Source organism: Lycorma delicatula, chromosome 8 (genome assembly GCF_047948215.1).
Source record: "Lycorma delicatula isolate Av1 chromosome 8, ASM4794821v1, whole genome shotgun sequence".
Taxonomy (NCBI): Eukaryota; Metazoa; Arthropoda; class Insecta; order Hemiptera; family Fulgoridae; genus Lycorma; species Lycorma delicatula.
In genome coordinates this window covers 110,665,912-110,679,980 of record NC_134462.1, presented here as the reverse complement: position 1 = coordinate 110,679,980, position 14,069 = coordinate 110,665,912, and the positions used below count along the sequence as shown (strand labels likewise).

Sequence of the window (14,069 nt, the reverse complement as noted above, 5' to 3'; positions counted from 1 at the left end):
AAATCTTGTAAATATTTTGTTATATTATTCTGGTTTTATACATTTCTATTAAAAAATATTATTAAAAAAAAAATACTATCAGTTAATTGACTGATTTAATTTTATTCTCCATTTCTTTTTGCTCTATCCTTATCTTTTAATCTCAATATATTTACATGTATCCTACATTCTCCTAAATTCCAATCTTCCTCTTACTTTACGGTGTTTTCCTTTTACATGTCCCTCCATTACAGAATTAACTTAATCTAGATGTTTTAATACATTCCCAATAACCTAGTTCATCTCTTTAAAAAATGTTATCTCAAAATTCTCTCCTCATCTATTTACCTTAAGACCTCTTCATTTCGAATTTTATCGTCTCATCTAATTTTCAACATCTTCCTGTTATACCAAATTTAATCGACTTCTATTATTTTCTATCTGATTCATGTATTGTCCATGTTTCATAACCATAGATTGCTACACTTCGCACAAATATTTCTAAAAATTTCTTCCTTTTATTTGAAAATATAAAGCTTCTAATAGATGGATATTAACTTTTTTTCTGCATCAAAATTCTACTTATGTCAATTTTCTTTTGATGTCTGCATTTTTTTGTACGTAATTTTATTACATAAATAACAAACTTTTTCCTCTTATGATATATTCTTTTCCCCTACCTATATATTCAGAGAATTTAACAATCGTTTTTTCTCCTTAGGTGTTTGTTCCACTCTCATTTTTTTCCAATTCCTGTACTTGTTTATTGTATATGCAATTTAAAAAGCAACGGCCGTAGACTAGATCCTTGTATCACCCCTTTTCGAATCAATATTCAATTTTCTTTACCTTATAGTGTTATCTTATTGCTACCTATTTCATGTAGAGAATATAAATACCCCTTGTTTCAACTGTAATTAATCTTCTGTATTTTAACTCCAAATCTTAATACATTTTTAAAAATTTTATTTCATTTTACATCATCCAAGGCAAAGTAATTGTCATTAACAATTAGATTTTCTTTTTATTTACATAGAATAAAAAAAAACGTTAAAAAAATATTTTGGATATAAATGAACTCGATCTATTTTTAAAAATGTCGTGATACGAAAATAAAATGAAATTGGTTTAGGCATTTGATTTCATTTTAGTCAAAATATAAATAATACACTTTTTTTAACGCAGTATAAAGATTAAATTAATTGGAACAATATTGATATTTTTGAAATTTTTTCAAAGAACATTAATGTAATAAAAGGGATATTATATAAAAATTTATACTTTTAAAAAGTAAAACCTTCAATACTTCAAAATTCTTGCATAAAATTTTATTTTTATTATTATTTGATCTTTTTGAACTAAAAGAGATACCGAATAAAATTAAAGCACAAAGAATTCCTCATTTGCATGATATTTGAAGGCGGTCTTTAAACAAAAAAAAAAAACTTATATCCAGAAGAGGACAATATTATTGAATTTTTCAGTTAAATTATTTTTACTCAAAATTCTAATTTTTGGATAAAATTTAGCAAGTATAACTTTCTGAAATGTACTTATGATAAAAATTTTGACTACAATCACTTCTTTCTTTTTTTTCCTTTGTTCAACAACCAGTATATTTACAATCGGGTCTTTAAGCGGAATCATAAGTAAGTCGCTTGACAAGAAGCACATGAAAAGGGGTTCTTAAGGTATTCCTTTAATAAATAAATCATAATAATAGTTATCAGTAATATTAAAGTCCATTAGAAAAAAATATTTCCGCCAACACTTAATAGTCCACAAAAACAAAACTTTAATAAATAAAAATATCACGAAATTTGGCGTTGTCATTTATCAAACTGTCATGTAGTAGTCCCTAAGTCAAGCATATGAAGACGTTACAACCTTCGGACGTCCCTGCTGTTATCAAGCATATTGATTGCCAAGTTGACGTGATTTTCAAGTTTTTGCTGGTACTTAACACTGCGCTGTCTCACAATTTCACGAACCGTCGGAAGCTCTAATTATTCGTGAATTTCATCATTCCGTGTGGACGATGGTTCCTCTGCAATTGCTCTCGTTACTTTGTTTTGGAGGCGTTGTATAATGTCTATGTAACTATTACTTGCTGTTCCCCACAACTCCACACCGTAAGTCTAGATCGGTCATAGAATAACCTTGTAAATCAGTATTTTATTGGCCTGAGTTTCTCCGTAGTACCCGATGCGGTTCCCTATATTTCGCATTTAGTTGTTTTCATTTCATTCTCACGTGACACTTCCAGGTCAAACGCCGATCTACCTGGAAGTTAAAGGCTATGTAAATGGGGGTGGATGAAATGACAAGTATACAAACAAAAAGTGAATACACGTAATTAACTGATCGCTTACATTCTCAATGCTGCTGCCACTTGTTCAGGGCAACAACAACGCGAAGATATCATTAGGTTGGCGAAAGAAGATGTAAGAAAACGAGCTGAAAAGTAGATATAAATCAATGGTGAAATTTTCGAACATTTATTTAAATTAATTCAGTATAAACCAAAGCGAGTATGTTTTTTTAAAGTAAGTTAAAAGTATTTTAATTTTTCAAAAGTCTAAATTTATTGTCAGCCTCCGGGCGGCTGACAATATTTACACGGATTTGAATACTAGATCGTGGATACCGGTGTTCTTTGGTGGTTGGGTTTCAATTAACCACACATCTCAGGAACGGTCGAACTGAGTATGCACAAGACTACACTTCATTTACACTCATACATATCATCTTCATTCATCCTCTGAAGAATTATCTAAACGGTAGTTACCGGAGGCTAAACAGGAAAAAGAAAGCCTCCGGGCGGCGCGAGTGGTAGCGTCTCGGCCTTTCATCCCGAGGTCTCGGGTTCAAATCCCGATCAGGAATAGCATTTTTATACGCTAAAAAATTTCATTTCATTTCTGAAGTAATACATAACCGTGGTCCCGGAAGTAAAAAAAATGGTCTAAATTTATTTTACCAAAAACAGCCATCTTTAATTTTTACAAATTGATATAATTTTTCTGTTAAGTTTTTTTTTTAATAATAAAAGTTGAATTTTTTGTTTTTTATAGAATTTATTAAATAAATTTTCTCAAAATTAAAAACTCTATAAATTTTGATGATAAAATTTATTAGACATTTAACAAAGTTATTATATTTAAAATCTAAAAAAAAAAAAAATATTTTGTCACCAAATGTTTCTGTTTTACGTTGGATATCGTTAAAAACTACAGGACATAAAGTTCTGAGACTTATTTTATTCAATTTTTAAGCCAAAAAACATTAAAACCATCAAATTTATATCTAATATAACGCCTTAAAAAATTCAGTACAATCTCATTTCACCTGGGGGAACTGAAATCCGGGTGAAGTTTTTTGCTAGTTGTAACTGGATAACAAAGTATTTTCGAACATAGATTTATATGAATTTTATTCCTTATTTCAAGCTCTAGAATAATTTTCCAAATTATTTCCCTTTCTTCTTGAATCACTTTACATATAAAAACTTTGTGGAATGTTTTTATTTTCAAGAACAATCAATTAATCATTCGAAAATGATGGATTTATTTATAACGTTTTATGTTTAAAGAAGTAGTTAAAAGTAAAAACAAAATAAAATAGACGGCTACACAATGAAGAGATTTATACATTACTATTATAAAATTGCTGTGTCTGATGTAGGAGAATAAATAAATGAAGCCTTAGAATATCTTTTGTTTGTTTTACTCGCATTCGGTAAATATTAAATACATAGTTTTATTTACTTTTAAAATTTGAATAAGAGTAGTAGAAATAAATGTGTACACATTAGTATAAACACAGTGTGTTAAAACGTTTAATTAAAAAATATCATTAGCAGGAAATTAGACCGACTAAATTCCATTTTATCAGATTTTATATTAGTTATTCTATTATATTACTTTTATTTATAAATGCAAACATCTTCTGTTTTTAATGTAACAGTGGTTTAAAAATATTTAAAAACTTATATTTATTAATGTAATATAACATATATTTTAAGTTTAATTAATATGTTTTAATAGTTAAATTAAATTGAATTGCGAAAAATATATTAATGAGAGGCTATAAAAATGCAATTATTCCGAATGACTCGCCGTAAATCTTCAGTTTTTACTTAAAAATTTAAAATTATTATTTATTATTTAATAATTATAATTATTATTATTATTATTTAAAATTAAAGATTAATTTTGTTAATTATAATTTTTTTAAAAAGATTTTAATGTTTAGAATTCAATTTTCAAACATTGTAAATAAAAAAATAATGGATTTTGTTTAAAACACAATCCAAACAAAGTATTATTAGTAAAGTTAATAAAATAATTTTGGAGAAGAGGTTGGCAGCACTACCTATTATTGTTGTTATAGTATCAGCAGACATAATTTTATATTTATTTTTTGTGATTTTTTTATCGCGGAAAATTATTTAACTACTATATCTTTTGTTTTGTGCCAAGACGCTTTTTACTTGCAGTACCCGGGAAAGAATGTACTAAATCTTCAGTTCTTCGTTTGTTAAAGAAATATAGAGGGACTGGTTCTGTTTGCAATCACACACATAGCTGGAAAGAAACGTTCAGTACTTAATGACGAAACTTTGAAAGATGTTAGGGTAAGCTTTTTAACCCACCGGGTTGATCTAGTGAACTCGTCTTCCTAAATCAGCTGATTTCGAAGTCAAGAGTTCTAAGGTTAAAATCCTATTAAAGGCAGTTACTTTTATACGGATTTGAATACTAGATCGCAGGTTCTTTGGTGGTTGGATTTCAATTAACCATACATTTCAGGAACGGTCGACCTGAGACTGTACAAGACTACACGTCATTTATATTCATCATCCTCATTCATCCTCTGAAGTAATACATTACGGTAGTTCCGGAGGTTAAACAGAAAAAGAGAAGGGAAGCTTTTTAAACCTAATTAACAAATCATTACTAAAACTGGGACAACAAATATAAATGTATCAGTATAATGACTTTAAACATACCCAGCCAAACCGAGTTCATGTATTACATGAATTGCTCCCAGTTGATTATCCTGCTAGGCTCCACTGCTGTCTAGGTTTAATTAGTTTGTTCGGAAGAACATTAAAGTATTAAGTGTTTGTTTACAGATGAGGCTTGGTTTCATTTGAGTGGTTACGTTAATAATTGGAATAATCGCTACTGGACCTCCAACAATCCTTACATTATCCATTCACGATCTCTCCACCCACAGAAAATTGGTGTGTGATGTGCAATTTCCAGGTGAAGAATAATCGGCCCCATATTCTTTGAAAACTCTCTTAATACAGACCTCTACCAAGAAATAGCGCTGCAATTTACTGCAAATTTACAATTAAATGGAAGAGATTCGAGTTTTAAAACAATGGGGGCCATCTCACACGGTAAGAGCAACAGTGGATCTTTTGAGAAATTTCTTTGGTAAAAAAATAATATCGACTGGCTTACGGCCAGCTAGGTCATCTGATCTTTCTCCTGTAAATTTTTTTCTTTCATGATATCTAAATGGCTTTGTATTCAAAAATAACCCACGCACTATTGAAGGTCTGAAAGCCAACATAGCTCTAGAATTACAAGAAATTGTAATTCACACTGTACATTGTAATTGTGCAACACTTCGAAAGGTTGCACGGAATATGAGAAAGAGGATAAAGGCTTGCACTGATGAAAATGGTGGAAAGTTTCAACATTTGTGGTAAAAAACTTTTATCTCAATATTGTATTGCGTAAATAATTCTAATATTTTTAATTAATCGTATTAAATATAGCTCATTATTTTTATTTAAACTAAGTTAAGTTTTAAAAGAAACATTCAGTATAAGTTAATTCAGTTTTGAAATTATGAACAAAAAATTAATAATTATTTTATTTAAAATTTCTTAACTTTCCTAAGAAAAAATCTACTAGAATAAAGATTCAATTTTGTTGTTAAAATTATGTTTACTATATTGATTATATATATTTCAGAATTATATAAAAGAAAAATATCAAGTCCACAATTTAGTTTCCTAATTATCATAAAATTTCAGTTTATGATGTCAAAATAAATCCAGTTTTGAAATTTATAACTTGAATAAAAGTTAAAAGTTTAATTATACTTTAGATGTTCTCCGTTTATAAAGAAGGAAAATAAAATAAACTGCAAAAACCCTCAATAAAAACTTAAAAAATAATTCGTTTGAACTTTAATGAAAAGGGAAAAAGTGAATACAATCACTAATAGTTTTAACTAATTTTAAAGTTGTACTTACTAAATTTGAACTTAAAAAAAATTGTAAAATTATAATTTTTGTTTTTCATTGATTTTTTACTTTTATTTTATCAGAAAATATATGCAAACTACAAAATAAAAACTCTGTTAATATAAAAAAAATCGTTCACAATAAATTAAGGTCTGAGAAACATTCATTTGATAAAAAAAAAAATCAAAATAAAAAAACTGATGTGGACACCACATGACTTCCTTATACGCCTATTAAATTACATATACACATCTTTTTAAAATAATAAAATTTATTTAAACTTTAGTCAAAATACATAAAATTTTATTTCATTAATAACTTCTGATATTTTTTCATATTTCTTTTTTATGGTTATAATTGAATTATTATTTATTGTAAAAACGTTTTTACAATGAAATATTAATAAATTAATATATCTAAATTTAAAAAAAAAAAGTAAAAAAAAATGAAATTCGATTTGTGCCTTCCTCTAAGATCCAAATATTTCATTTGGCTATAACCCTGGAACCAATGAAAATAATTACCACTTATGATGTACCGTTGAAAAGTTCTCAATGAGAGCTTATTACTGCAGAAAAATTTCAAAATCCAAATTTTTGGATTTTGGGCTTTTTTGGAGACTTTTGGTTCAGTCGATTGCAAGTTGCAAAACTAGGTGTTACAAAAGTTCTAAATCCAAAATTTCAACATCCGACGGCTAACCGTTTTTGAGTTGTGAAAGATACGTATGTACGTACAGACGTCATGCCGAAACTCGTCAAAGTGGATATTTCCGTTGAAATCAGAAAACCAAAGTTTTTCACAATCACAATACTTCCTTTACTTCGTACAAGAAAGTAAAAATGATTAAAATTAAATTATTGGTGGAGTAAAAATTAAACATACATAAAAAAAAACACTCAAACCAAAGTGAAAACTCATTTTTTTGAAGTGAATAAAAATTTTACTGACATTTGTTAAATCCTAAAATAAGTAGTAAAATATTTCAAATGTTAATTCATTCATCTTTTTTTTCTTTGCTTGATGAATTAATTCACAACAAAAGCTTATACGTGTGAATATGGAAATGGATAGCGTATGTAGCGTATGAAAAATGCCATGCCTGTCCAGGATTTGAAGGATTTGGGTGGAAAGCGAAGCGCTACCACTCTGCCGTGGATATTGACGAATTTATTTTTAAGCACTAATATTGATTGATTTTTATCTATCTCTATATATATATATTAATTTAAAAAGGAAAAAGTTATAAATATGTCTTTGATTTTTGGTTAATTTTGATCCCTTGGACGTTAACGCGGGACATATCCTTAAAAATCAACAAAAGATGAAAAAAGGAGTTTACGATAATTATATCTGTATAAGCCGTTTTTTTTTAACTTGTTTTTTATTGATATTTAAATTATTTTATGTTAAATGAATATTTAAGTTATTTATATATATTTTTTAAAATCACGACTAAGTTTAAAAAAAATTTCATTTAAAAAAAAAATCACGACTATGTTTAAAATAAATTTCATTTAAATAAACACTTTTTCTTTAAATTAAATTTAATTATTATATAATACATAAATTACTTTTATCATTTTCTATACTTCCCGTTTTTAAAAATGAGAAATAAAAGTGAATAAATATTGGATAAAAATTTTGATTTTAATTTTATCAAACCTCTGCAGTTCAGAACGCATCCTCTCGTAGTAAGTTAAAAACTGAGATCATCAGATAGACGAAAGGGAAAATTCAACACTTAAAGTACTTAATAAATTGTGTTATTTCTGGTTATAAAACTAATAGTAATAAAAATCATTATCATTTTAATTTTATGTGTGTGTACACGCACGCGTGTGCGTGTTAGAATGATAAGTATAGGCTTATATTATCCTACATACAAAATATTGCATTTTATGAGATCTATTTTTTTATTTGTTTAAATCTAAAATTAGACGTACTTTTTACAGAATTCTGAGGACATTAATTTTTTATGTGCGTTGATCATACGATATCGTTTGTAGCCTAATACCGCAGCTAAATTCGTTAAAAAAATTTTTTATACACTATAAAAGTTATTGTTCCTATCGCAACATAGTTCATTTTTTCGTTATAGTTATAAGTGTGTTAAAAACCATTTAAATTGAAAAATAAAAAAATGTCAAAAACAATATTTTTGTCAGAAATGCTAATTATTTAATCATATACGCAAAATTTATGTAATAAATCGTTTCATGTTTACATTTTAAGTAAAATAAATGTTAACCGGTAAGGAGTTAAAGTCGTTCTTTGGAATTTCTTCTCATTTTCTTTTTTAATATTTTCTGAGTCATTTGATATAACATTCATAACTGCATGTTAACAAATTTTATAATTTTTTTTTTTTTAAATTCCGTCACAGCTGTTTTGCTAACAACGATGCTCAAATTTGCCATTAAAACTGGGAAATCTTTCAGTAAAAACTGTTTTTACTCAAACAAAACTTCTTTCCCAATAACTATTTGTTATTCAAGGTATAAAGCCAATATTTTTAAGTTTATACAATCAATATTTGTTGAAAAAATGTCTCCACGGACAGACGCAGAACTCTAATGAGTCCTTCAACCACATAACTTGATACCGGTTACAAAAAAGTATTTTTTCTGGAAAGGAAAAACACGAGTTTGACAGTATCGGCATTTAATAATGGAAACATTAACAAGTGTGAAGTTCTGCAGCATCTTGTTTTCCTGTTTTTAATCCTGTTTTCCTGTTTTCAATCCTGTTTTTAATATCGTAAACACTTTAAAAAAGAATGACGAAGAACGAGTAACCAAGGCGAAAAAAAACCAGTTAAGATATGCAAATAAAGGCAAGACAAAAAAGAACAAATAAAAAACTAAAGCTAAAAGATCAGAAAGCCAACAGTGATGATCCAGATTATGAAGGTGGGGAGTTTTAAGTTACCTGATAACTTTAAAAAACTTGATCGTGTAATTACTAAAACCCGTTTTCTAAAAATCATATTTTTCTACACTTATGACTCTATCTAGGAACCACTGAACTATCTTAGGAACCACTGAAGATAACAACTTCACATAGCACCAAGTTACGAGTGCCCGGCTTTGATTTTACTGGAGTTTCGTACAAACTTACGTAATTTCCATTTAGAGTATTTTATTTTTCTCGGAAGCGATACTACAATAAATGGAAAGTATGGTAATCATGTCAAAAGGCACATTTTAATTTATTTTTCTTTTTTTTTTTAATTGAACGTTTATGAAATGTTGCGAAAAGGGATAAATTCTATTTATCGTTTGTGTATATGTTTAGGCTTCTATCTGGATTAATAAATCGAGATCGACTGGATCAGAAATATTAAAATTTTGTTCTTCTATACCAATGGGGAGCGGGTTTTAAATATTAAACTATGGAGTTAAGGTCAAAAGAGGTGGAAAAAAAAGAAACAGATGTCATATTTCGGCTAGCATTGACAATGTAAATTTTGTTCATATGAGTTTTGAATTTTTTTTAATGAGCTTTTTAATACAATTTTTCCCCAAATAAGTGTTTTTACTAGACTTTTTTACTTCTTTCAGATTATTGGTGCTTCTTTTTTAAATTTGATCTACACATACAATTTCCGAAAAACTTACCAATGCGGCTACCGATTTTATTTTTAAATAGTAATCTTTTTAACGATTCAAAAGTATGAAAAACTAAATGAACCTTTTATTCTATTCGATACATAATAATTTAATAAACATTTTTAAACAGTAATTTTTTTAACGATTACAAACAGAACTGCCCGAAAGTTTTCCCTGCTGGATCAAAGGGTAAGTGTGGTAAAACCTTGATCGAGTAGCAACACAGAATACATAATTAATAATAAAAATGTAAAAAAATTAGATATGATTAAAGCCCATTTTAATTATTAAAAAACACATGTAAATTCTTGAAGGTACTAAATATAAAAAATAATTGCAAAATAATCCGTAATTCGGAGGATGTTAATGAAAATTATTCGAGAACATTTTCATGTACACATTAAAGAGAGTTGCAAAAAATTCAGGGATTTTTTAATAAGTACATTTTACAAACTGAATAAGATTGTACACATAATTAATATTAAGCAATTATTTTATATTTAAATCATTTTCACGAAAGGTTAATTATTTTTTAATAACAACATCGCAGAAGGTTTATCTACCCGAAATTTTCTGAACATTTATTTTTTTTATATGTAATTTAAAAGAAATGCGTGTACATTTCTATTTATTTATTTAAATAATTCCTGATTTATTTAACTGTATTTATCGATTGGCTTTTTTTTCATAGGTTATACTTCGACTCCCTTCGCTCACTCCGACGAATAAGTTTAAAAAAGATTTTTCACTTTTAATTTGATTTGAAAAAAAAAGTCTAAACTAGAAATTAAATATGAAAAGTTATTGACAACCGTGAATTTTTTACTTTGAAAAACAGGTAATCGAATTTTAATTTTTAAATTTATATGTTAGTACGATCGAAATTACGTACAAAAAATAGCTGAAAGATTTAAGATTGAAAACGTCGTTTAAAAGTAAATGAATGGAATATAGTTAATAAATGTAAAATATCGGTTAAAATTTTTATATAAATTTTAATAAATCCAGTGTTAAGAAAAAAATTATTTACATTATTAGGGGACTTAGTATTAAATATTTAATTACCTCGTAAAGTTTAATCGCGTAATCATTTTTTTTAAATTAAATTTTATCAGTTTTTTCATCATTTGCATATAAAATACGTGTTTATTATGTTACTTATTTAAATTTTGACACACAATTTATTTACTTAATTAGGTTAGACTAAAATTCATTAAGCAATATGTTGTAAATATGTTATTTATATACAAATAAAACAAACTAAAGATGTATACCTAAAAATTCAATATATTTAAAATTACGTTACCTTTGACGTCGAGGTGTTGTTGCTAAAGTTGCTGTGTCAAGAACATTATTTGATGTGGCGGTACAAAACCGGTGTCGTAATGATGACATTTTGAAATTTAAATAGAAAAACTAAATTCTCATAAATAACCTATGATTTTATCAAATTGTAGTATGTAATATTATATTTCACTTATTTTAAACAAAATTTCGTTATTAATTCGTATTTTAGTAGATTATATAAACATAATAGAAATGCCGGTGACATGCGGCGTTGTTGTAGCACACCGGTTGTAGTCTGTTACAGTTGTGGCTGATGCCGGTACTTCGCATTATAACTTAATGTTTGATAATATACCTATATATACGACATACGTACTGCACGACACACATTTACACGTTAAAATAAACAACAGCAACTAACATAACACAACGCTAAGCCCGTGTATACTGTTTCAAGTCGGCGAGTGTTTTCGGTTGTTATAGGTACATGTGCGTCGGCGCGACTCATCGATTGTGTTACTATGGTTACCTGATGCGCTTCTACACTCGCTCGGCTTATCACGCTCACCACACATATACGCATTAACAATCACTACTCACTCGCACACTCTTGTTTTCTTAATTTCTCTCTCCCCACCGCTAAAGAATCTCTTTCATACAACTGCGTATACGTTTGTAGTATAGAAAACACAACCGTACACAACGAGCAGCCGCTAGCGCCCCCTATTGTTTTATATTTATATCATCATCATCATCATCTGGTTTTTAATTTTTATGCCAAAAACGTGGTTTAAATATGGTGTATATAAACCACAAGTGCATATGTGGATGTATATGCACATCCACATACGTATTTAAATTAATATTTGTATATTTTGAGACGATAATTTTTTTTCTTTTCTGTTTAGCCTACGGGAATCACCGACAGGAATTACTTCAGAGGATGATGTGTATGAGTGTAAGTGAAGTGTAGTCTTGTGCAGTCTCAGGTCCGCTATTTCTGAGATATGTGCATAATTGAAACCCAACCACCAAAGAACATCGGTATCCACGATCTAGTTTTCAAATCCGTATAAAAGTAAGTGCTTTTACTAGGCCTTGGACGTTGGAACTCTCGACTTCAAAATTACATGATTTGCAAAGACGCGTTCACCACTATACTACACTAACCGGGTGGTTTTTGTGGGCTGATAATTAATCTTGTTTACCCTTAAATCATAATTTTCTCTGGTTTTTAAAATATTTGTTTTTTAAAAAATATTAATTAATTTTTCTTAAAATAAGGAGTTACGAGGTAAACAGATATATTGGTAAATTATTAGAGATAATAATCTTATTATCGGTAAATTTATGTCATATATATGGAATGGCAGCAGGAATGAGGACGTGTGGTACTCCACTGATAAAAAAAGAGAAAAAGAACTACCTCTGGATTTGCATGATGGATCACAAGAAATCATAGTAAAATTTTGATCAGAACACAGTAAAAAAAAATTCATTAATTATGAAAACTAATTAATTAAAAATATATTTTAATAATTTAGAATACAAATTATAATAAATTAAATATGTAAACTCCAGTAAACTACCAGTATTTGATTAAATAAATCAAATACTGGTAATTACGTAAAATAAATAAAAATTCCGAAGGAATTACTGAAGTAATTGACGGCACTTTTATCTACACAATAAATGGAGATGCACAACGTTTTATTTTACAATTTACAGTTTTGTTCTGACAAAATCGAATCAAATTCACCAATAATAACAATAAGCAAAACATATTAACTAAACTTAATTCCCATAAATATATTTATAAACTAAACTGTTCCGATTGTACAATTTTCTACATTGGCCAAACAGGACCACCTTTAAAATAAATATTTAAACACCCTCAACCTTTTTTAAAAAGGTTGCTTCTCAACCTTTTTTTATGGCGGACCAGCAAAATTATAGAAAAATATACAGGGACCGGCAGACCCTAGCTTAGAATTTTTCACAAACAAAAAAAAATTATTAATTCTAAAAAATAATCCTATTTTTATTTTATTAGTAATTAAATTTACATATCTTCTATATATATATATATATATATATATATATAAATGAATGTTTGTCCCGTTTGCGTTCCTATACCATTCATCCGATTGCGATGAAACTTTGTTGAGTTATTGTGCGCACGCCCGCAAAGATTTCTGAATAAGTATGGACCCGCTAGATGGCACTGGGGTCGAGATATTTGGAAAAATTGTATTTATGATCCGATTTGACTTATATTCAGAATATATATATATTTTTTTTTTGTCTTCAGTCATTTGACTGGTTTGATGCAGCTCTCCAAGATTCTCTATCTAGTGCTAGTCGTTTCATTTCGGTATACCCCCTACATCCTACATCCCTAACAATTTGTTTTACATATTCCAAACGTTGCCTGCCTGCATAATATTTTCCTTTTACCTGTCCCTCCAATATTAAAGCGACTATTCCAGGATGCCTTAATATGTGGCCTATAAGTCTGTCTCTTCTTTTAACTATATGTTTCCAAATGCTTCTTTCTTCATCTATTTGCCTCAACACCTCTTCATTTGTCACTTTATCCACCCATCTGATTTTTAACATTCTCCTATAGCACCGCATTTCAAAAGCTTCTAATCTTTTCTTCTCAGATACTCCGATCGTCCACCCTTCACTCCCATATAAAGCGACACTCCAAACATACACTTTCAAAACTTTTCCTGACATTTAAATTAATTTTTGATGTAAACAAATTATATTTCTGACTGAAGGCTCGTTTCGCCTGTGCTGTTCGGCATTTTATATCGCTCCTGCTTCGTCCATCTTTAGTAATTCTACTTCCCAAATAACAAAATTCTTCTACCTCCATAATCTTTTCTCCTCCTATTTTCACATTCAGTGGTCCATCT

General features: G+C 28.3%; 1 protein-coding gene across 1 annotated transcript in view; it reads right to left on the bottom strand.

Annotated features, from left to right (window-relative positions):
• LOC142328952 (uncharacterized) overlaps positions 1 to 11,698 on the bottom strand; it is a 313,857-nt gene extending 302,159 nt beyond the window's left edge. The window contains exon 1 of the mRNA XM_075373152.1: positions 11,165 to 11,698. Coding sequence (XP_075229267.1) covers positions 11,165 to 11,253 — 89 coding nt within the window. The 5' untranslated portion in view covers positions 11,254 to 11,698. The remainder of the gene's footprint in view (positions 1 to 11,164) is intronic.
• Positions 11,699 to 14,069: the final 2,371 nt, after the last annotated feature.